General features: G+C 48.4%; 1 protein-coding gene across 2 annotated transcripts in view; it reads right to left on the reverse strand.

Moving 5' to 3' along the window:
• Nucleotides 1-23,214, reverse strand: part of EPHA8 (EPH receptor A8) — a 46,177-nt gene extending 22,963 nt beyond the window's left edge. For both annotated transcript variants that reach the window (XM_043997540.1, XM_043997539.1), the window contains exons 1-3: nt 23,098-23,214; nt 4,655-4,719; nt 759-1,422 (exon numbers count right to left, since the gene is read on the reverse strand). In XM_043997540.1, coding sequence (XP_043853475.1) covers nt 759-1,422; nt 4,655-4,719; nt 23,098-23,185 — 817 coding nt within the window. In that variant the 5' untranslated portion in view covers nt 23,186-23,214. The remainder of the gene's footprint in view (nt 1-758; nt 1,423-4,654; nt 4,720-23,097) is intronic.
• Nucleotides 23,215-25,130: the final 1,916 nt, after the last annotated feature.

The raw sequence follows: 25,130 nt of genomic DNA on the forward strand, positions 1-25,130 counted from the left end.
GGTGAGGAATCCCACAGGTCCCTGGGTTTATTCCCTGCCAGGGGTAATCCCACTGTACTCATCCATGTGGGGTTTCCTGTCTATATCTCCCCTGCCCCACCCAAAAGGCTGCCCAGTTTTACTCTGTGTGGCCATTTCTAGTGTGTTCCCTTCAGATGTATCATAGACACACACACAACACACACAGAAAGAACCTCGTTTTACCTCCCCCAAGCTACTGCCCCAGCCATAGCACATTCATCACTAATCCATTGGAACCTCCAGTCCTTAGTGGTGAAGGGACCTTGGCCTGTCCCATTGCCCCTCCCCCAGACAACTCAAGTTTCTCAAAGGGTGAGAGGGCAGGACACAGGAAAGGGGGAGAGGGACTGGCTGCCACCTGATTACCAAAAAATGATACTGTCCTAGATGGAAAACTTAGGCCTCTTATAGAATGCAAACTCCTTGAGGGCAGGGACTGCTTCCTGTTTGTTTCTGGATACCCTAGACTAGCACGGGGCCTGGCATATAGGTGCTTAATGAATGCTTGCGGATTAATCCTTTGGAAAGTGTACTGGGCTTGGAATCAGAAGGCCCAGGTTTGAATCTCTGCTTTTTCCAACACCTGCGTGACCCTTGGCTCAATTATTTCCCTTCTCTGGGCCTCAGTTTCCTCCTCTGTAAAATGAGAATTAGACCGTTTAGACTCTTAGATCCCTTTCAGCTTGCGATCTGCATTCCTACGATCTACCCCAAGACCCTAAGCCGCAGACACTCACCCACACAGGCATCTTGGAGCTCCTCATAACCCGCGCTACACACGCACTTGCCAATGGGCACCAGCCACTCCCCCTCGGCACTGCAGTACATCTTGGGCGTGTCCCGTTCTTCTGAGTGCCCCACGCACTCCCCGCGAACTTCCACCAGGGAGGAAGAGTCGGCCCCGGTCACCGCCTCTGAGAAGGCGGCCAGGTTGCGCACCATGGCCGGGCACTTCTTGTAGTAAACGCGCAGGGAGAGGATGGCGATGCAGGCCCCGATGTCCTGGAAGGCCAGGTAGAAGCCTCGCTTGCTCAGCGGCCCCACGCCCCGCACCTCCGTGTTGAGCTTGAGGCGCCTCACGCCCAGGTCGGCGCCCGTAAAGCTCTCATCGGCCGCGATGGTGTCGATTTTCACAAACTGACTCTCCTGGGTGCTGGTGCCCAGGTCGCGGTCAGACTCCAGGTAGTAGAGGTTAAAGGTCTCCTTGCAGGTGCCCAGTACCCCTGGCATGCTGTTACAGTCTCTCAGGGTGAACTTGATCTCGGCATACACGCGGCGGGCGCCGTCGCGAGGCACCCAGCTAGTCCGGAGCCAGTTGTTCTGGTTGGGGCTCATGACGTTGCACACCTGGTATGTGTGGATGGGGCTAAAGAATTCATCCACTTCATTGATGGAATCCCACTGCAGGAAAAGAACCAAGGATGGAGCTGTTAGGGACCAACTGGGGGCGGGGAGACCTAGTGGGAGGCTCAGCTAGCGGCAGCCAGAACCCAGGGACACTCCAGACATCCAGGCTCCGGGGGAAGAGTGGACAAAGAGAAGGCAACTTGACACAGGTGCTGATTACGCCACCTTCTGTGTCTAGCCTTGGGCTCCGTGCAGGGAAGGAGGGAAGAATAAGAAACTTGTCCCTGCCCTCAAGGAGCTGACAGTCTAGACAGGGAAAGAAGAGGTGGGGTATGCGCAAATAATTATAATACAAGAAAGAATGGGATAGATGCTATAGAAAAGTGTTAGATGATGTTTCAAGACATGTTCCCTTTTAAGCTCCTTCCCCCACCTCTGACATGCTCTAGCATGTTGTAAGAGCCCTCCCCACCCAGCTCTAGCATTCTGGGTTCTAAGGGGCTTCCCACCTCTGACATTCTGGGTCCTAAGGGTTCTTCCCACTCTGACATTCTGGGTTCTAAGGGTCCACTAGGCTCTGGCATTCTGTGTTCTAAGGGCCCTCCTTCCCAGCTCTGACATTCTGGGTTCTAAGAGTCCTTCCCACTCAGCTCTAACATTCTGGGTTCTAAGGTCCTTCCCAGTTTCAACATGCCATCTTCTTAAGACCTCTTCCAGCTCAGACATTCAGTGTTCTAAGGGCCCTCCTTCCCAGCTCTGACATCCTGGGTTCTAAGGGCACTCCTTCCCACCTCTGACATTCTCTGTTCAGCTCCCATTCTCTAAGGCTCCCTAAACACTCTAACTTGAGGCTTTTACAGAGGAGCCATTTTTTAATTTCCAGCTTTCAGGGACTGGGACTGCTTCACCAACCAAGCTCTTTCAGTATCCTGAACTTGTCATTCCTGGCCCCTGAAAGGAATTGAAACTATGAACAGGTGAACAGTGAGTATAACTAGGGTGGGGCAGGCAGGGCTGCTGCAGACATCACCCCCATCCTTTCCTGTCCCTGAGCCTGACCCTTCTGGGTAGCATCAATGGTAGGGGGTGGGGTGAAGGTCAGATAGGGAGTCACTGTCCTCACACTTTACCCAGAGAGGAAAAACTTCTGCCAGGCTGGGTTCTGGGGCACCTGCTCCCCTCATGGTCCCTGCATGCCCAGGCAGCGCTGCTTCTCGGGGATGGCAGAGCCTGGGCACAATGCTGGCACCGATGGGGCAGGCTGATGCATGCCTCGGTGCTGACAGAGCTGATTAATTTTTCTGGGTCTCTGGCAGGAGGCAGACAGGAAACAGCTGGCATGTTATTTGGTGCTCAATTAATTGTGACAATGGCTTTAACCCCAGAGGTACCAGGGAGAGTCCCCAAGACAGACTCACAGAACTTCAGAGTTGGAAGGGACTTTAGAATGTTCAGAGTTAGAACTTAAGGAGACCTCAGAGTCAAGGGGATATTAGTGAGTGGAATGCTAGAGCTTTAGAACAAAATGCTTAAAGACCTTAGAACAGATGATGTTAGAACATGTGAAGACCGAATTCAAATTCTGAGTCAGATACTCACTGGCTGTATGACCCTGGACAAGTCCTTTAACCTCTATGTTCCTCAGATTCCTCATCAGTTAAATGGGGATAATAATGGCACCTACATTAGAGGGCTGTTGTGAGAAGTAAATGAAATAATGTTTGTAAAAGGCTTAGCAAACCTTAAAGCACTACATGAATTCTAGCAATTATCATCATCATCACCATTTTAAAATGGAAGGACCCTTAGAACCCAGAATGTCGGAGCCGGGAGGGCCCTTAGAACCCAGAATGTCGGAGCTGGGAGGGCCCTTAGAACCCAGAATGTCAGAGCTGGGAGGGCTCAAGAACATAGGATAGCAGACCTGGGAGGGCTCTTAGAACACAGAATGTCAGAGCTGGGAGGGATCTTCAGGATCATCTAGAAGAGTGCTCTCCCATGGCTGAGCCTCCTAATGCTCTGTCTTTGTTGGGCCTGTGTCTCATCCCCCCCTCACAGACAGGGGACTCTTTGGGGTTCTCATCTTCTCAGATCTCATCTTGGTTTCTCCTTCAATAGTCAGCCCAGGTTACTTGAACACAAATCCTGAATATTTACTGAAATGTGGAGAAGGTGCTCTGGGAAGCTTTTGAAATAACCCAGGTGAGAGCTAATGAGGGCCTAAACTGGGCTAGTGCTTGGAAAAGAAGGGGGATGGAAAAGAAAGCGTTGGGGGAGGTGGGAGCCACAGGACCCGGTGACAGAAGGGAGTGTGTCAGGAGGGAGAAGAATCCGAGGGGACTCCATTTTCAAGTCTGGGTGACTGGGAATGTCGGTACCTTTAATAGAAACTGGCCAGCCAGGAGAAGCCCCTAATTTGTGGGTAAAAAGCCCTTAGAGCTTGGGGCATGCTGCATGTGGGACACTGGAAGGACAGTGGGGCGGCACTGTCATGGCAAGCAGCAGTGAACCTGAGGCTGGAGCTTTGGCCCTAAAAATAAAGAAGTGGGAGGGGCAGCTAGGTGGCACAGTGGATAGAGCACCAGCCCTGGAGTCAGGAGGACCTGAGTTCAAATCCGACCTCAGACACTTAACACTTACTAGCTGTGTGACCCTGGGCAAGTCACTTAACCCCAATTGCCTCGCCAAAAAACAAAAACAAAATAAAGAAGTGGGAAGCAACCACACAGAGCTAAGAAATGAAGCCAAGGTAGTGACTGAGAGCACCCAGAGACTGAATGGGAAAAGGGCAAGCTGAGACCAAAACCACCTGTGAAACAGAATGGAGTAGTGGACAGCACCCCGAGGGACCAAGTTCAAATCTGGGTTCTACTATTGACTCCCTTTGTGGCACAAAGCCAGTTACTGAATCCACCTGGGCCTTATTTGTGACTTCTTCATTTTCTAGGTGAGGAAACTCAGGGAGGGAAACACCTTGCCCCAAATCCCACACAGTAAGAAAGCAGCATGGTTGGGGCTAGAACCCAGATCTTACTAACCCAGAGACCAGGTCTTTATCTAACACTGTGATTATTATTATCGTTGTCATCATTGTCATTATTATTATTCTGATATTGGGGGTGGGAAGTAGGCCTCAACCCTGTTTCCAAGGGCTACAGCCCTTGGGCTCCCTCCTTCCAATACAGTGCCAGCTGCCCATGATCTCCTGGGGACCAAGATGACAGGAAGGACCCACCCCACACCCACCAGGCCAATCACAAGCCAACAACCAGCCCTCATTACTCACCCCATGTGCCGGGTATGTGAGCCAGCCCCAGTCCCCGTGGATGGTCGATGTGTCCAGCAAGTTCACTGCAAAATAGGAAAGAAGAGGCCTTTAATCCCCAACCGATTCCCTGGAGTCCTAAATATGACCATCATTCCACTGTGTGGTCATCTCTGGTCTTCCCCTTTTCTTTGTCTCATTCTCTCAGTCCAAATCCATGGATTCTTCCTCCATGATCTGATATGATCTATCTATGTATCTATGTATCTATCTATGTAATCCGTTATTCTCTCTCTCTCTCTCTCTCTCTCTCTCTCAGCAATCAAGGTTAAGTGACTTGCCCAGGGCCACATAAACCAGTGCTCTATCCACTGTATTTCCTACTTCCCCATTCCCATAGTCACTCTCTGACCTCAGGTCTCTCACCTGGCCTGCTGCAATAGTCTCCCTGGCTCCAGACTCTTCTCTCTAACCCATATCCTTCACCCATGTGCTACAAGAATATCCCTTCATCACAACAAGTATGACCATGTTACTCCCCTGCTCCCAAAGCTTCAATGGCTCCCTATCACCATTAGGATAACACAAACACTTCTGAGTCTGAAATATTAGGGCTCCAACCTGTCTTTCCAGTTTAATTTCATGACTTCCCCTCCACTCCATTCTATATTCTATCCACACAGCCAAGCTGGTATCTATTCTTCTTCCACCTCAACCCATTCACAATATCAATCAATCAATCAATCAATCAATCAATAAACAAGCATTTTATGTGTCTAAGACAAAAAGAAACAGTCCCAACCCTACAGAAACTTATATTCTGTGATTTTCCCTAATAGTTGGTAGTAACATCTCTTGGAGCACTTAGGATCTCTCCTTTGCCTCAACAACACTCTGCTATATTATCTAACACCTATCCCCTCAGTAGACTATAAATCCCTTGAGGGCAGGAACTATTTCATTTGTTGTCTTTGGGTCCCCAGCCAGTAACATAGTATCTGATACACAGCAGTTTTACTTAATATTTACTGAATTGAACTGAACAGAACTGAATTAAATCAAATTGTAGTGCCCTTTTCTCATGGTTGCCTATGGAGATGCTACTTCAAGGCCTTCTAGGCATTGCTCAAGTTGTACGTGCTCCAGAAGGCTTCTCATGCCATCTCCATCCTCTGCACCCGTTCAGTGCTGGCTGTCTGCACCACTCCTGTCAATTACCACACCTATCTGCACCACTCCTGTCCCTTTACACATGCTGCCCTCTGCTCTGACTATCTGGGCTCATCTTTTCTCTTCCCTGAGAGAACAAGAGCTCCTTTCAGACAACAACTGTGTCTTATTTTTCCTTCTATCTTTCTGGAAATCCCATCATATTTCCCTCCAAATTTCCAGGCCACAGCCTTTCCTTTGATTTACCAAAGAAAAGGCCTCAGACATACTCCCTTTGTCTTCACCATGAAGACTTCCCACATTTCCCCAGGCATTCTGGGAAGAGCCCTAGGAAGAACTGGTTGTGCTTTGTACTTAGCAGGCACTCAAGAAATATTTATTGAATTGATGAATTAATATCCTGGACACCCACTGAGGACAAAGGATCAGATTAATAATACAAATGCCTGACATTTATGTAGAAATGTATAGTTTACAAGAGGGGTACACTTCTAGGGAGAGAACTGATGGACTCCTAGTGTAGACTGAAGCGTGTTTTTATTTTATTTATTTTTCTTGCTTTTTTGCAACATGGCTAATGTGGAAATACATTTTATGTGCCTTAGTAGGTATGATGGATATCATATTTCTTGTCTTCTCAATGGGTGGAGAAGGAGATGGAGGGAGGGAGAAAATTTGGAACTGAAAATCTTTAAAAAAAAATTCAGGGAGGCAGCTAGGTGGCGCAGTGGATAAAGCACCGGCCTTGGATTCAGGAGGACCTGAGTTCAAATCCGACCTCAGACACTTGATACTTACTAGCTGTGTGAGCCTGGGCAAGTCACTTAATCCTCATTGCCCCCCCCCCCACCAAATCCAGGGAGGAAACTCTCTCTTCCAATGCAGGTAGGCACCTTCTCTGCCAATTAAAGTCTTAGAGATGCCTAGCATACTAAGAGGTTAAATGACTCATACAGGGTCAAACAACCAGCATATGTCTAAAGCATAACTTGAATTTAGTTCTAGTTGGTTTTAAAGCCAGCTCTCTAGCCACTACACCTCACTAACTCTTGTAGTTTATAAAATTAAATAGAATGTAAGATCCTTGAGGCTGGAGGCCATCTCATCTTTGTTTTTGAATCCCCAGGGTCTGGTACATTGTTTCTTTCTTTCTTTCTTTTTTTTTTTGTGAGGCAATTGGAGTTAAGTGACTTGCCCAGGGTCACACAGCTAATAAGTGTTAAGTGTCTGGGGCCGGATTTGAACTCAGGTCCTCCTGAATCCAGAGCTGGTGCTCTATCCACTGCGACACCTAGCTGCCCCCAGTACATTGTTGATCAGTCGTTTTCAGTTGTGTCCAAATCTTCATGACTCCATTTGGGGTTTTCTTACCAAAGATACTGGAGTGCTTTGCCCTTTTCTTCTCCAGTTCATTTTATAGATGAGGAAACTGAGGCAAATATTGTTAAGTGACTTGCCCAGGCTCACACAGCTAGTAAGTATCTGAGGCTCTATTTGAACTCAGGAAGAGGAGTCTTTCTGACTCCAGACCTAGCAGTTTATCCACTATGTCACCTAGCTTTCCTGTGTGGTACACAGGACAACTTTAACCGGGGTGGGGGTGGGGGGTAAGGGGAAGAGACAGAGAGAGAGAGGGAGAGAGAGAGAGAGAGGTATATTTAAGAAAATTGAGTTGCATACATACATTAGGATGATAGATTTAGGGGCTGGAAGTAACCTTAGAAGTTATCCAGGTCAATCCCCTCATTTTACATGTAACAGGGCATTGGCCAGTGACAGTCCAGTCCTTGGCAATACTGACAGCATTCTCCTAAGGACTTGGCTCTCGTTGGTCAGTTCCCCATTATATACTCATGAGGTAACAAAGGTGGAGAAAAATGATTTACCCAAGGTCATGCAGTCAGCAAAAGGGGATTTTCATTCAGGTCCTCTGAATCCAAATACTGTATTTTTCCATTTCCCCTTTTTACCACCCTCATAAAATGTAGCTGGGCAATACAGGAGAGAGAGCAGGGCTTGGAAGTTGGGAGACCCAAGTTCAAACCTTACCTCAGATACTTATTAGCGAGGGGACCCTGGGCCCATCCCTTAACTGCTGCCTGACTCTCTTTTTTCATCTGTAAAATAGTATAATGATAGCATCTACTTTCCCAGGGTTGTCGTAAGAATCACAAGAGGTGATGCTGGTCACGTGTTTTGCAAACCTTAAAGCATTTTATAAATGCTCAGAGCTGCCCCGTGAAATGGGTCATAAAAGACCGGAATGGTTAATCCATGATACACTCAGTGACATCCCATTTCACAAAGAAGGACACTGAGGTTGAGGTTCAATACTACCATGTGGGGCAGTGGTATAAACACAAACAGTCAAAGGATCTGTTCTTGAATTCCAACTCTGCCCTTATTAGCTGTGTGGACTTGAGCAAGTCACTTCTCCCTGTGCCTCAATTTCTTTGTTTGTGAAATGAGAGGACTGGGGTAGATGATTTCTAAAACCCTTTCCAGCTCTGACATTTTAAGAATCTGTAAGAGGCTAGGATATTTGCCCCAGGCTCACCCAGCTAGTACCTGGTTGTTGTTGTGTGTCCTTCTTTCATGACTTGCACTGAATTGGATTTAAGGGAGGGCTGTGCAAGATCACCAACCTCAACTCTCTCCTCCAAAACCATCTGGGTCCCCCCAGATGTTTTAGGCAATCGGGGTTAAGTGACTTGCCCAGGGTCACACAGCTAATAAGTGCCTGATTTAACATTTGAACTCAGGTCCTCCTGACTCCAGGGCCAGTGCTCTATCCACTACGCCACCTAGCTGTACAAGTGAGGATAGAAGCCAGGTCTCTGATACTCTAGTATTTTTCCCACTGATTTTGTTGGGGTGGGGAGTGAATTAGAAGCCGTCAGAAAGGAGCTGTTCTAGTAGAACTACTCAATAACCTCAAGTCTGGGGCGAGGGTGGGGAGTGATTCTCTATGTCTGGGGCTGGAGAGAGAAGGGTGGGCCATGGCGTGGTCTTGTCCCAGCCTTCACAGCTCAGGAAAGGGAGGGCAGGGCTGACAGGCTGTGATTGATGGAGGGTTTTATTTAGTTCACTCACTTTCTGGCTCCTGCCCTTTTCCCAGCTCAGCCACTTATTACCCCTCACCTGACCGCTCTCCCCCCAGCTCTCTGCCCTTGGCTGCCGTCCTCAATGTTCCCTCTCAAATAGAGACAGTGTGGCATCAAGGCGGGAGCCAGCACACCTGCATTCCAGTTCCAGAGCTACCAACAAATCAACTGTGTGACCTGGAGTGTATTGCCTCCCTTATCTGGACCACTGTTTCTTCATCTGGAAAATGAGAGTTGGAGAAGATGATCTCCGAAGTCCCTTCAAGCTCTAACATCTGACATTCTCAGATTCCTTTATGTTCTGATATTCTACTTTCAGAGGGACCTTCAAATTCTGATGTTCTCTGTTCTAAGCCCCCTTTCAGCTCTGACATTCTGTGTTCTAAGAATTCTTCCATCATTGATAGTCTGTTTTCTAAGGGCCCTCCCATCTCTGCCATCCTGTGTTCCAAGGGCCCTCCCACCTCTGACATTCTGTGTTCTAAGGGCCCTCTCATCTCTGACATTCTGTGTTCTAAGGGCCTTCTCCAATTTAACATCCTATGTTGTTGTGTCCCCCCCCTAGCTATATCATTCTATGATTTTATCCCACCTCCCACCCCCTTTCCCTTTGCCTGGGACCCTCTAGAATAACCACCTGTCCACCTGCTTCTCTTTAGAGGCTCAGCATCCTCTCCTTCCTACTTCTCTCCCAGTGAGGCTCACTTCCACTCAGTTCCTTCCCGAGAATCTGGCCAGGCTGATGCTTCTGCCAGATGAGGGCCCCCACAAACCACTCTGCATCCACCTGTGCCCAGCACCTTCTGTGTGGCTGAGGCGCACTGGCCCTGGAATTTTCCCAGACATCTGCATCTGGGTGTGTAAAATGGGCAGGAACAGCTGCCCCCCCCCCCATGGAGGGAGGCCGTCATTCTTGGGAACTTTTTTAGTTCAGGGATTATTGTGCCAGTCAGGTTTCCCCTCCCCTTTAATCCTGGCTCCCCCCCCCCATTCAGGGCACCCTCAGACGCTCCAGCTATGGGGCTGGGCTTGGAAGGTAGAATCAGGAAAAGAGAAAGGAGACAGGAGAGATCCTTCCTATGCTTCCCAAGGGGAAGGGCCCTGAAGGGAATCCCCCTTTGGGTTTGTCTTCTCTCTCCCTCCTCCTTCCTCTCCTTTCCCTCCTCCCCAGCAGGCCTCCTGAAGGAGGCAGGCAGAGAGAGAAGCTCCCTCCTCCTCTTCCCTCTCCACCAGCGTGGGAAAAACTGGGTCAGCCAGTGGGTTAGCAATCTCTCTTCTCTGGCTAGCTGATGGGTGGGGGAGGAAAAAAGGGGGGCCTGCAGGTCGCATTGCAGCTTCCCCCCGCCCCAGGGGCTAGGCCCTAGTTGGAAGGAAAGAGAAAAGGGGAGTGACCATCTTTGCCAGGTCTTTCTGGGGGCCTTGGGCCAAGAGTCATCAGGAGAGCAAGACCCTTCCTTTCCTTGCTGACTCTACTTCCCTTCCAATGAAGCTAATCCTCCCCAAAGCAGAATTTAGCCCTGTTGTTCTCTCTAGTGCCCAAATACACCCTCTGGTTAGCTTTGGAAGGAAGCTTGTCACTGGGAGGGCCCTTAGAACACAAAGTGTCAGAGCTGGGAGGGTCCTTAGAACTCAGTGTCAGATCTGGGAGGGGCCTTAGAACCCAGTGTCAGAGCTGGGAGGAGCCTTAGAACAGAGAATGTCAGATCTGGGAGGGGCCTTAGAACGCAGGATGCAGGGCTGAGAGATCCTTAGAACATAGAATATTAGCACTAGAAGGGACCTTAGAGCATAAAAAGTCACAGCTGGAAAGTACCTTGAAATATGGGCCATTAGAGCTGGCAGGGAACTTAGGGAGTTTCTCGTCCAAATATTTTATTACAGATGAGGAAACTCAAAAAGTATCTTCTTACTCAAGCTCACCCACTGAAAAGATGTGGAGGAAACAAACCCGAATGCTGTGTAATTGTAAGTCTTGCTTAGCCTTGGGTAAGAGATGAGAAAATGAACCTCCCTCCTTTCTTTGCCGAGGTGAAGGCCTTTGGGTGAGGAATGCTGCGTATGCCTTCAGATTCAGTTGATATGTTGATTAGTGTGGCTAAACTGCTCTTTTTACCCTTTTGCTTTAATTCTATATTGCAAGGGATGGCTATCTGAGAAGGGAAGGGAGGATGAATATATTTGTAAATGAAGACACTGTAAAAATATAAGATACTATTTTTAAAAAAAAAGAACTGGGTTTGCAGTCATAGAATTTGGGGTTTAATCCTAGCTATGTTACTAACTAGCTGTGTAGCCCTGGGTAAGTCTGAGAATCTCTCTGGGACTCACATTTCTCATTTGCAAAATGAAAGGGTTGGATTAGATGGGGGGGGGGTTAACCCTTAGTTTTTGGGCCCTAGGGATCTGTGGATAAATTTCAAGGGGTTTATGAACTTGGATGGGGAAAAAAATTACATCTGTATTTCAACATAATTAGTTTTCTTTGTAATCTTATGAATTTTCTTTTAAAATTTTTTAAAATACTATTGTGAGGAGGGGTCCATGGCATCAAAAAGGTTAAAAACCTGCATTTTCTTTCCTTTTGTTCCGATTAATATGGAAATATGTTTAACATGATTATAATATATAACCTATATCAAATTGCTTGCTGGGGACAGCTAGGTGGTGCAGTGGATAAAGCACCAGCCCTGGATTCAGCAGGACCTGAGTTCAAATCCGACCTCAGACACTTGACACTTACTAGCTGTGTGACCCTGGGCAAGTCACTTAACCCCCATTGCCCTGCCCGCCCCCCTCCCAAAAAAAATTTGCTTACTGGCCTGGGGGCGGGGAGAGAAAGGAGGGGGGGACAAAAATTTGGAACTCAAAAAATATCTTTACATGTAATTGAGAAAAATGAAAATAAATAAATTAGAAAAAAAAAAGGTTAAGAATCTTTGGTTGGGGGGGCAGCTAGGTGGCGCAGTGGATAGAGCACCGATCCTAGAGTCAGGAGTACCTGAGTTCAAATCCGGCCTCAGACACTTAACAGGTACTAACTGTGTGACCTTGGGCAAGTCACTTAACCCCAATTGCCTTACTAAAAAAAAAAAAAAGAATCTTTGGTTGGATTGAATTCCAAGAAGAATTCCAAGGCCATTTCCCTCTTAGAAGGTAAACTCCCTGAGGGCAGGGATAATCTTGTATTTGGACTTGTATCCTTACTCCTTGGCAAATAGTAAGTGCTTAATCAATACTTTGGTGCTTGGCAAATAGTAAGTGCTTAATCAATACTTTGGTGCTTGGCAAATAGTAAGTGCTTAATCAATACTTTGGTGCTTGGCAAATAGTAAGTGCTTAATCAATACTTTTCATTCATTCATTTGTTCATTTCCTCCCTTATTCCAGCTCTGATCCTATCACCCCATGAATGATGGGTAAAAGTGGGCCAAATCAGACCCTGGAATGATCTTGGGATTTTTCGATTGTCTATTGCATCAGAAGTAAGCCTCTCCAGATCCTCTGTAAACCTGGCCCTACCACCTCTTCAGTGACACAAAGAGAATCTGTGTCATTTTTTAAAAATTAATTTTTATTGATATCTTTTGTTAAACCGCCCACATTTCATAATGCTTCTTCCTTCCCACCCCCTCCAGAGGGCCACTTTATATAAGGGAGTTGGCCTTTGAAAGCCGACGAGTTCCCTAATCACAGAAAGTAAACTTATAATAAAAAATACCAAAGGGGAAGGGAACCCTAAGGGGTCAGCAAAGGGGGAGGAGGAGTGTCAGCAGACTTAACTAAGATCTGGAAAAGGTCTACACATTGTATGGTGTGTTCTGCATCCATAACCCCTTGTCTCTGCAAAGAAGGGAGAAGGGATAGGAGAGGTGTCTTCTCATTTCTCTTCTTTGGAATAGCTACAACAGCATTTTTATAAGACTTTACTGTTACTGTTTATAAAGTACTTTCTTCATGATAAAACTGTTGGCGGTAAGGTGTACAAATGTTATGAGATCCATTATTTTACTCAAAAGGAAACTAAGGCATGGGGAATTTAATTGGCTTATCTAGGGTCAAAGAGCTAAATTATTATAATATATATAATGATATATAGAAAATACTGATATAATGATATATATATAATTCTGATACTACTGATACTAAAAAAGAGTTAACAATATACATAAAGCACTTTGCCAACCTTAAAATACTATATAAATGCTAGCTATCATGATAATTATTATTATAACCATACAATGATTATATATTATAATGTATTGTAGGGATAAAATTTGGAACTCAAAACTTTAAATAAAAATGTTTATTATTACTAAAAAATTAAAATATAGAACACAGATAATATTAAAATGTAGCCTTGTAAGTAAAAAATAATAGATTGCAATATTATTCTCATAATGATAATAATATTATTATAACATCTAGCATTTCTATGGTGCTTTAAGGTTGGCCAAGTACTTTACCTGTTATCCCACTTGATCTTCACAATGACCCCATAAGACAGGTATTGTTATTATTATCCTCATTTCACAGATGAGGAATCTGACGCTGGAAAAGGTAAAGTGATTTGCTGAGAATTAAACAGCCAAATAAGTATAAATGGCAGGATTTGAATTCAGGACCTCTTGATTCTAAGTTCAATATGCTCTCCAATGGGCCACATAGCTGCCTTCTATTCAATAGTAGGATCTGAGACTTAGAACTAGAAGGGGCCTCAGAGGTGATATAGTCCAACCCTCTCATTTTACAGTTAAGAAAACTGAGGCCCATGGTGGTTCAGTAACTGGCAGGGGAGCACAGTAGTAGTCACCCTCAAAGGTGATATCTGACCCCAAGCCTGATTTACCACAGCGATTTCTCCTACTCTCTCTGAGTTTTGTGCCAACTCACCTAGTCTGGAGTCCCTTAAGAACAGGTATGTTTATTCTTCAAAGCTGGCCACACTGGACATGCTTGCAAAACAGCAGCAGCAGCAACAACAACTCACACTGATCTGAATGTGGGCTGCCCCTACCCTACCAGCCATGCAGTTTGCACAAATCCTGACTGCATCCTACAAGTATGCTCTGATTGGCTACTGTCTGCTTGGCTGAGTATGCGCATGGGGGATGGGGGAAAGCATCAGATTGTAGATTTAAAACTCAAAGGGCCCTTAGAGGTCACCTAATCCAACCTCCTTATTTTAAAGATTAGGAAATGATGGGTCCGAGAAGGGAGTGACTTGACTAAGGTCACACTGCTAGTAAAGGGCAAATCCGGAATTTGAAAACCCAAGTCCAGCACTCCTTGGGGAGGCTGAATATCCAATGTGGTCAGTCCTCCCCCCACTTGTTTCTCACCCACCAAGCAAATGGGCTTGCGATTTTCTCACCAACACCACAAGTCATAAATTTGTGGGTTGCATAGATTTAGAACTGGAGAAGACATTCGGGGCACCCTAGTCCAACTCCCCCATTTTACAGAGGGACAAAGTGAGGACCCAAGAGGTTCAACAGCTCACCGGTGGTCACACAGGTAGACCCTACCCCTCCAACCCTGGCTCTCCCTATCTTTTGTTGTATGCTTGTCTCAACATTAGGCTGGAAACTCCTTGAGACCGGAGTTGTCTTTTGCCCATTTTTTCATCCCCAAGGCTTGGCACAGTGCCTGGCACACGGTGCTTAATAAATGTTCACTGACTGACTAGGATAACTCTGGACTACAAGTCTAACCTTGACCCCCACTATCCAGCTATTTCGGCAAATATTGAGATAGGCGGTTATTTTGTGTAATTATTTTTCAGTCTTTCTCTTTATAAATAGCCTATATACATATATATGCATATATGCACACACACACAGAGATCCGCATTTGCTCTCCTCTTTTCAGAAATTTTCTCTTAGGGATATGGCCTATGTTTGGGAACAGTCTATATTCAGACCAATATGAAGCTCCCTCCCTCCTCTCCTCTTTTCCCTTCTCTTCTTCCTCTCTCCTCTCCTCCCCTCTTCTCCTGCCTTCCATCTCCCCTCCTTTAAATGACCTTCCCTCAAGTGTCCCTTCTTAGATCACCCCTCTTCCTCTCTCCTCTTCCACCCCATCTTTCTCCCCACCCACTTCTCTTCTGCCCGCCTGCTTTCTCTCCTCGACAGTCCCCTCCCCTTTCTTCCCCTTCTCTGTCCTCTTCCTTTCCTTGTCTTTCTCTCTCCTGCTCTCTCCTTCCATCTCCCTCCTCCCTCCCCTCCCCCTGAATACTAAGCATTACTTGGATGACAGAAGCAGAATCCAAAAAGATTTCAACAGGCTAGAAGAACAATCTGAATCGAATCAGATGAAATTTAATAGGGATAAATGTGAAGCCATTCACTTGGGTTTTAAAAAGAATCAACGGCACGAATTGAGGGTGGGGTATGGTTCGAGGGGCCCTAGAGGATAAATAAATCCTGTGACAAAGATCTTCCAGTCTTAGTGTACTGCAAGCTGAATGGGGGTCAACAGAATGACCTCGAAACAAACAAAAAATGAATTCCCGAGTGAGGCAGGAGATCACCCTGCCATTCTCACGCCTGGGCGGGCCGCCTATGGAGCACTGGATCCAGATGGGAGCAGCCCGTTTTCTGAAGGGCATCGATAAGAGAGAAGTGGTTGGGTGAGAGATAAGATGGACCCCTAGTGAAACTTGGCCACCAGGTCTCGCAAAGGCCGGATGAAGGAGTCGGGGATGCTTAACCTGGACGAAAAACAACTCATCATCCAGAACATGATAGCTGACTTCAAGTATTTGAAAGACTGTCATGAGGGAGAGGGATTAGCAATGCTCTGCTTGGCCCCAGAATATAGAACTGGGAGGGAGAGGGGGCAGAGGCAGAGAGGGCTGATCCCAGCCGCAGCAGGCTGAGCCTGGCTAGCAATTAGGGCTGTCCGGGAGTGAAGTGGACCATCTCAGCAGGTAGTGAGTTCCCTATCATTAGAAGTCTTCAAGTAGAAGATGGGTGTCCACTTGTCCTGATGATAAAGACAGGATTCCTGTTTGGGTGCAGAATGGATCGGATTGCTCTCTGTCGTCCCTCCCAATTCTCATATTCTGAAATTAAAGGGGGTAGGGACCTGAGAGGGTACAATGTCAGGACAGAGAATGGCAGAGTCCTAGGGGTCCTGGAAAGACAAAGTGTCGTGTATGGGAGGGCCCTTAGAACACAGGATGTCAGAGCTAGAAAAGACCTTAGAACACAGAAAATCAGAGCTGAGAGGACCCTTAGAACACAGGAATGTCAGCTGGGAGGGAGCTTAGAACATGAAATGTCACAGCTGGGAGGACCCTTAGAACACAGAATGGCAGAACTAGGAGACATCTTTGAGTATTGACTATAGAACTGGAAGAGATTTCAAAACAGAGAATGGTAAAAGTTGATTGGGACCTTAGAATGATGACTTTTGGAGCTGGAAGGGCCCTTAGGAGGAATCATCTATTCCAAGGCCCTTATTTTACAGAGAAGGCCTCTTAAAGAAACCCTTCTGTTCTCATAACTGGCCACTCTGACTAAACATGCCCCCCCCACAGCCTCTCTTGCTTTCATTCTGTGTCTGCACCCCGCCCCCACTCTCCTTTTCTCCTTCCCTCTGAACTGAACACTAAGCACTCTGTCCTCCCCCAAGCCTTATCCCACATAAAAGGTGAAGGTGCCAGTGCCCTCTCCCTTCTCCAAACGTGCCCACTGATCCCGGAGATACTCATTCCATTCCCACAGTCCCTTGCCCACCACCCCACACTTGAGCCTCTCTGGAGAGGCAGCTGGTCTAGCTGAAGGGGTGCTAGAGTCCTAGTCACAAGAGATCTGAGTTTGAATCCTAATTCTTTTTTTTTTTTTTGCAGGGCAATTGGGGTTAAGTGACTTGCCCAGGGTCACACAGCTAGTAAGTGTCAAGTGTCTGAGGCCAGATTTGAACTCAGGTCCTCCTGAATCCAGGGCCGGTGCTTTACCACTGCGCCATCTAGCTGCCCCCTTGAATCCTAATTCTGACCCTGTGGGCTGTCTGACTAAAGACAACTTGCTGCCCCCTCTGAATCCCCGTTTCCTGTAAAACCAACAGACAAATACTCAGAGGGCTGCTGAAGGGGTTCCACAAGAGAATGCATATCAAATGCTTCCCAAAGTTGTTGTTGTTGTTGTTGTTGTTGCTGGATGAGAGGGAGCTAGGGGGCTGGCCTTGAACTTGGGAATTCCTCCTTTCAGGTTCTGTCTGGTTCACATACTCTGACAGATCCTAGCTAAGTGACCCTAATCGAGTCATCCCAGGCAATTCACTAAGCCTCTACATTACTGAGGAGATGCTGATCAGTATTAGTGGAGGGAGTTTCCACACCAAGAGTTTCCCATATAGCTAGAATCACAAGCCTGCACTCCACCCCCTCAAAAAAAAATACTCTTAAGTACAAATATGGAAAAAATGGTGTATTTTTAATCTGTTCTTGATGCCCAGGCTGACAGAGCCCCATATAATCCCAAACAATATCTAATTCTAAAGTAGTTTCCATCTGATTTTGAGTATATTACATTTCTCCTCCACCTCGCCACCCCCCACTAGCACAATTTTCCTTTTCCATTTGAAAAAGACCAAGATTCCAACTGGTTTATATTCCCTGGTTTACACAACAGCCCCTTTACATCTGCTTAGCTCCCTCCAGACTTGATTTCTCTCACTGCCCTTTCCTACCACATACCTTTGCTCCCACTGGTTAAGCCCTTTGGCATGCCCTCTCCCAACCTCTGACCTTTAATATGCTATCCATCCTTCAAGTCCTTGCTTAAATGCCACCTCCTCCAGGGAGCCTCCCCACAACAGAAGCTCCAGGGTCTCAGAATCCAAAGACCTGGATCCATCCCCTTCCTAGCTGCATGGCTCAGTAAATCCCTTGCATTCTCTGTTCCTCATCTATACTATGAGGATGCTAATCCTTGTACCATAAGAGTCAGAGGTTGTAGATTAAAAGTTCGTTGTATGCTTTGAAACACAAGAGCAATGTAAGCTAGGTGTCTCCTTAGCTAGAGGTGGGCCCTCCCTCATTTGATTTCTTAGCACCTTGTAATCTTCTTATGATGTTTTCCATCTCATTTGCATTACATATTGTAAGTTGTCTTGCTCCTTACTAGACCTTAAATGCCTCATCTAACTCATTACCATAATGTTACTTTTGGGGAGAGGGGCGGGTCTAGACCTTTGATTTCATAGGTGAAAGAAGTTCCTTGTGTGGAAAAACCCCTTCACAAAAGGTGATTAGCACCTCATCCTTAACTTGAGCTTTTAGAGGGCTGTCCTGGGCACTGAGAGGTTAGGTGGCTTAACCAGAGTCTCACAGCCAGCATGTGTCACAAGGCAGGATTTGAACCCATATCTTCTTGACTTCAAGGCTGGGTCTCTATCCATTAAGTTACACTGCCTCTCACCTTAAGGAGAATAAAAGCACTTAGGACCTGATTGTTGAATTAATGTACTAATGAGGAGGAGGCAGCAAGGCATTCGTGCCTTGGATGGGAAGGGGATGGATGCCAACACGAGATGAACACATGCAGATCCTTGAGAAGTGCCCATTTCCCACACAGCCCATTTCCCTTTCCTTATGGAAACACCTTCACTCCTCAGGGGCTTATCTTGTGATCTGCTGGGTCTGGTGATCTCTGTGTGTGTTGCGGGGGGTGGGGTGGGGGAGGCAGTGAGAGGAACTGACTATACAAATGGCTTTCTGGGGTCCCAGGAAAGTGGCATGTGTGGGTAGAACATTATTAGAAATCCCCTTTGTCCAAGCTCAGGCAGGGAAGCCTCTAACCAAGTCACTGGGAGTGATGCTGGGGGCTGTGGGTCCTTTTTGTCTGGACTCTAGTCTCTATACCTCCCCTGTCCCCAATCGCCTTAGGCCATGTTGCTTCAAGTCAATCCAATTCAATAAGCGATTTTCTTTTGGAAAGGAGAATGGCATAAAGAGCCAGCCTGGGAATCAGCAAGTTGTGGCTTCAGGATCCCATCTCTAACACCTGCCGGCTGTGTGACCCTGGGAAGGTCACTGCACTTCTCAGGGAGCTCTCTCCAATACTCCAAGTTATAGAAAGAGGGCTGCTTTGCACCGATAAAGAGAGTTTTCTCATTGGCGGTTCACTTATATCAATGCAATTATAGATCAAGTGTAAGAATAAAAAGCATTTATTAGGAGCCAATGTAAGTGGCTTTATTAAGCACCTGTATTATGCTGGAGATCCAAAGAAAAAGAAAAAAAAACCTCCCTGCCCTAAGCTCCATCCCAAATTGTGTCTGAAATACTTAGGAGGTGATCAGCCCAGCATGGTATATTCAGAAAAAATGATGGCTTCACACAATGGAGACAGTGACCTTCCCCTCCCCGCCCCCCAACACTATCCAGCTTACTAGTGATGTGTACAACTCTCCAGAGGAACACAAATCCTTTCCTCTGGACCCTTCTCAGGACAATGTTCTTATCACTCAGGACAAAGGTTCTGCCCAGAGATGATGCCCCCATCCCTCTAGACAAGTGTCCTTTCTGTCAGGACAACAGCAGCAAATGACTCCTCCCAAGAACAATGTTAATCTCTCAGGACAATGGACCCCACTTGGCAATGACACTTCCCTAAAGAACAGTGGTCGTACCCCTCATCTACTCATGACAATCATCATCTCTCTGGAAATGCCCCTTACTCTATGACAATAACTGCTCCTCAGACCAATAACCCTTCTCCTCCACTCAGTGACTTAGATGGTGTCCTCCACCCACTCCGCAAGCCTTCTGGAATCACCTCTTATGATATGGCTCTGAGCTTGGTCCCCAGCTCTGTATGAGGTGCAGTCTCCAAGGAGGAAAGCGCATGATGCCCGGACTCTCTGTGCACCCACACCCAATACTTAGATTCCAGCAATGCTAATCAGCCACTACGACAAACAGCAGCAGTGTCGTCTCCCCCACCCACCCATGTTCCACCCTCATGGCTGAGAAGAGCCCCTAACCTACAGCTCCCCAAATTCTTTCCCACTCCTTTCCCCCTCCTCACAAAGACTCTACTCCCCCCACCCCATTCCTCCTGGCAATCACTGGATGGAAAAATTGAGAGCCGGAAGGGCCCTTGGAAATCATCTTTCTCTCTCCCTCTCTCTCTCAATCTCTCTCTCTCTCTCTCTCTCTCTCTCTCACACACACACACACACACACACACACACACACACACACACACACACACACACACACACCTTTACAAAAGAGGGAAATTAGTTATAGAGAGGGAAAAGGACTCACTTAAACTAAGGTCATACAGGTAAATAAGCAGCAGAGCCTAGAATTCAAGCTCTGGTCCCCCACAGTTCTCTTGGCCCAGCCGATGCTGTTCCCTTCACAATGGGCCTCCCAGAGCAGCTGGGCAACACCTTTGTCCTCCTTGATGGCTGTTGACCCTGCCTGACTTGCAGGCCCTATGCGTGAACCCCTGTGTCTGGGCCCTGGTCTCAGGGATCAGTGGGAAGGCATGTGTGAGCACAGAGGCTCATGTGGAATCCGGTCCTCTTGGGGGATGCGGACATTGGAGGGAGTTGGCAAAGACTGTCTGCCCGGGAGTTCACCCTGGCTCAGCTGGAGCCCCACTTTGGACTCTGAATATTAGCAGCTAGGACTCCAGGCCAAGGTGGCACCCTGCCAGCCTCCAGACTGACAAAGTATCTGCTGGAATTTCAAGTCACCGAATCTCTGGGAGGGCGACCTCAGAGGGCACCTAGCAGTGCCTGCAATTGATCAGGAATCTCTCGTCTGTTACCCCCAACATGTAGCAAACCAGCATCTACTTGAAGGCCACCAGTGACGGTGAACTCACTCTCTCCTAAAACAGCCAGAGGTAGTGTGGTCTAGTTGCAAGAGCCTTGGATTTAGGGTCAGAAGGCCTGGATTTGATGCCTGACTTTACCACTTACTCTGCCCCCCTCCCCTCCCCCAAGGCCTTATATACCTCTAAGTGACTGTACTTTTCTGGACCTTAGTTACCTAGCTACAAAATTACTAGAGTGGGATTGGTCTCTCCAAGTTCTAAATCCTACAATTTTTTTCCTCATTTGGAGCCCAATCTGATTCCATTCAATTAGGCCAAGTGAAAGCCTCACAGAACTTATCTTCTTTTATTTATAGCTCAATTCAATTGCCACCTCCTCCGGCAAGCACACCCTGATTTGCTTCAATAACTACTGCTATTTCCCTCCACAAATTACCCGGAATCATACGGATCTGGGTTCATCCAATCTCTCCCAATAGCAGATCAGACCCTAAGGGTAGGCTTGGTGTTTGGGTCTATGTACCTCAAGCATACCAGCCATTTAATAAATACGTGTTGAATTTATTTGAATGCTATCCCTCTTGCACAAGACAAACTTCCACAGACCTGAAGATAACTAAATAGATTTACTTGACCAGACTCAGTTTTCTTTCTTCTAGGTCAATCACATCCATTTCCTTCCACTGATAGCAAGGACTCTAGTTTAGCCACCCTCTTCCAACACACTGCAGTTTGTTTGTGTCCTCCCTAAAATGCAGGGCTCAGAGATGGACCCAATATACCCAATGGGTGCTGAGGAAGGCAGAGGAAGTGGAACAATCGCTCCCTCGTTGTGGATGATACTCCCCTGCCCAAGTCTGCATTGGATCAGGGAGCCCTGAGGATCCTGGAGCATGAACATTAGGAGCAGGAGGCTTGCTGGGCAGGCTGGGATGGGAAGAACAATGCTGAGGTTAACACCCCCCCCCATCACCACCATCCTCCTCAGTTATAAAGAAAACTCTTAGAAACCGAAGAGAGGAGCAGGGAAGCTGACTCTGGGAGTTGGTAGCAACCCAGTGGGGAGTAGAGAGCCCCAGGGCTCTGTGGAGGCTGTTGGGGGGTCAGGAATGGCAGGAGATAAAGAATGAGGCCCTGAAAGTAGCCTTTCAGTTCTCTCTGGTGAATGTCTGCTTCCAGGAGCCAACCTAGGGGCCCCTAACTGCTCAGTCTCTCTGGCTCTGATCTGCAATCCATCTGCCCTATTCTTACAGGGAGCCAACTTCGACTGCTCCCCAACCTCTCTCCAATTTACTACAAAGCAAATTTAGAGCCAGGGGACCTGGGTTTTAATCCTAGCTCTCTGCCTTTCTTCCTGAGTGACCTTGGATAAGTCACTTGCCCTCTCTACCTGACCTGTTATCTCAGCTTTGGTTGAATTCTGGAAGGTCCCTTTGGTGCTCCAAAGCCCCCACCTACCACGGTCTATTCTTCAACCTATTCTCTTTGTGGCCTCTCTGTGCTTGTCTCCCTCTTCTCTGGCCCCGCGGCTGTCCCCCACCCACCCTGGTTCCGGGCCTTCTCTTAAACCCTGTTCTCTTTTAAGTCCTCTCACTTTTTGCTCCCGTCTCTCCTTCCCTTTCTTTGTCCCCTCGCTCCCTTTTGTCGGTAGCCAGCCTCTTCTCGGTGTCTCTCTTATCACTTCTCGCTTCTTTTCCCCTCTCCTATCCCTCTAGCCTTTTCCCCTCTCCCCGAGCCTTCTGCCCTCTTCTCTCCTGTTCTATGTGAGGACACTGCCCCTTCCTCCCACAGTCAATCCTTGCCCTTCGCTGGGTCCCTCGCTCCCCTGTGCCCAAGTGGCTCCCTCACCCACCTTTCTGGCCCTGCGTTCCCCGATTCCTCCTTCTTCTTCTCCCGTCTCTTTGCGGGCGCCCCTCTGCCCGTCCCGGTTTGCCCACTTCCCTTTCCTGCACTAGCCCGAGTCCTTCTCCAGCGTATGCGTGCCCAGGACGCGGAGCACGAGTCCGCCTGCAGCTCGAACCAGAGCGATAAGCGATGCCAGGAGCCCGAGCCCAAGCCGGAGCCCGAGGCGGAGCCCGAGCCGGGGCGCGGGCTGGGGCGGGCCCCGGCACAGGGCCGCTGTGTGCGGGGCTCCAGGGTCCGGGGCTCCAGCTGCCCCCTCCCCCGGGTCCTCCCGCGGGGCAGGGACAGAGGGCGGGGGTGGGGTGGGATGTGCGTCCGGTTATCCGGTTGGGAAGCTGCCCCCTGCACCCCGGGCAGGCTTAGGGCTGGGGGAGAGTGGTCCCCCGGGCAAGTGAACTTCGGGCGCCAGAAGATCCGCAAGCCCCGCCCCCACCTGCCCTCGGCGCCCACCCGCGTGTCCCCGGCGCCCACCCGTGTGCCCCCGGCTTACCTTCGCTGCGGGCCGCCGACATGCATGTGGCGGCCACGGCCGTGACCACCCAGAGCGAGGAGGGCAGGCCGGCGCGGGCCGGGGCCATGATCCCGGGGCCAGGACTGGGGCCCGGGGCCGGGGGCCGGGGCCGGGGCCGGGGCCGGGGCCGGGGGCGGGGGCGGGCAGCCCGCCGCGGCTCTCACCGCCTTCCCGGCTCCTCCGCCACAGCCCCGCGCACGCCCCGCCGCTGCCCGCACATCGGCGCGCACAGCTACACTCGCACTCACACACGCACACAGTACCCCCCCCCACGCGCGCACAGAGACACACACACACACACACACACACAGAGAGACACACACACACACACACACACCGGCGCGCGCGCGCACACACATACACACACATACATACACACACCGACACACATACACCGACACACACGCGAGCGCAGCCTGCACCCGGGAAGGAGCCGGGCCCGGCAGCGGGCCGAGCCAATCAGAAACGAGAGGTTTGACTAGGGCCCCCCCTCACAACACACACACATCCACACACACAACACGGACACACAGAGTCTCACACATACACCCGGAGACCCTCACACATACGTACACCCGAAGATCCAGATACTCGACTCTTTAACTATTTATTCTCAGATCCATATTCGCATACGACCATACGCACCGACACCACAGATACACACAGATTCACACACACCTCAGACATACATAGACCCAGACACATTCAGAGACTCACACGGAGACGTGAACACATCCTCATTCTCATCTACCTTCAACACAGACACAACGGCACAGGCTCACACACACAGACACCTACTGGACACACACAGAGGCTGTGATGCAAAGACCCTCTCGAAGATTCACACTTTGATGCACAGACACAGACATAGACTCACAAAATGTATACCCTCACACAGTGACATCCGCACAGATCTGCCTTTTCTCTGCTGAGGTTTTCCTTGGGTTGTTCTAAGTATCTCAACTGCTCGCTCCCTCCCTCCCTCCTCTCTCTCTCTCTCTCTCTCTCTCTCTCTCTCTCTCTCTCTCTCTCTCTCTCTCTCTCTCTCTCCTGCTCTCTCTTGCTCATTCTCTTTCTCTCTCAGCTACTCTGTGCATGTGTCTCCGTGACTCTGTGTCTCTGTCTCTCCTGCTCTCTTGCTCATTCTCTCTCTCTCAGTTGCTCTCTGTCTCTCTGTGTCTCTGTGTCTGTGTCTGTCTCTCTCTCTGTCTCTGTCTGTCTCTGCCTGTCTCTGCCTCTGTCTCTGTGTCTATCTCTCTCTGTCTCTCTCTGTGTCTGTCTCTGTGTCTGTCTCTCTGTCTGTTTCTGTCTCTGTCTCTGTCTCTGTGTCTCTGTGTCTGTCTCTGTCTCTTTGTCTCGGTTTCTCTCTGTCTGTCTCTCTGTCTCTGTCTCTGTCTTTGTCTCTCTCTGTCTCTGTCTCTCTCTCTCTCCCTCCCCCCCCTTCTTTCCCCTACCCTCAGCCTTCTCTCCACAACTCAAAGCAGGCGTCTTTTCCTGGAATGTGAGAGCTGATTTGCTTCCTTCCTTTCCTCTGTCTGGGACTGTTTGGGAGAGCAGAGGAATAGGGGAGTGGAGCCCTTGGATAACCTGGTACCCCGGGTTCCTGAGCCTGTTCGCCCTCCATTTCCCAGGCACTACTCCCTCCATCTGGGATCCTAACCACATGCTCCCATCAATTTCTTTCCTTCTCTTCTATTTCTTTCTTGTCTTCCCATCCCTCCCAGGGAACAGTGCTGCTGTCCTACACCTTTGTGATGAGGCAGAATATGAACAGACGATCACAAACAGACTAACAGATTCAAACAAGCATTGACACAGGCAAACAGAAGCATTTGCTTCATGCTTTTAAACCCAAAGTTCCAGATTCAGGTGCCTGCTCTGAAGTCCCTAGATATCCCTGAGGGGAGAGAGGCTGGGTCTCGGGGGCAAGAGCTTCTTGCCTGTGTGTGCCCAGCTATTCTATACTATTTCTGAGAGGCAGATGGGTGAGAAAGGAAAATCCTGAACGTGGA

The sequence above is a fragment of the Dromiciops gliroides genome, chromosome 3 (genome assembly GCF_019393635.1).
Source record: "Dromiciops gliroides isolate mDroGli1 chromosome 3, mDroGli1.pri, whole genome shotgun sequence".
Taxonomy (NCBI): Eukaryota; Metazoa; Chordata; class Mammalia; order Microbiotheria; family Microbiotheriidae; genus Dromiciops; species Dromiciops gliroides.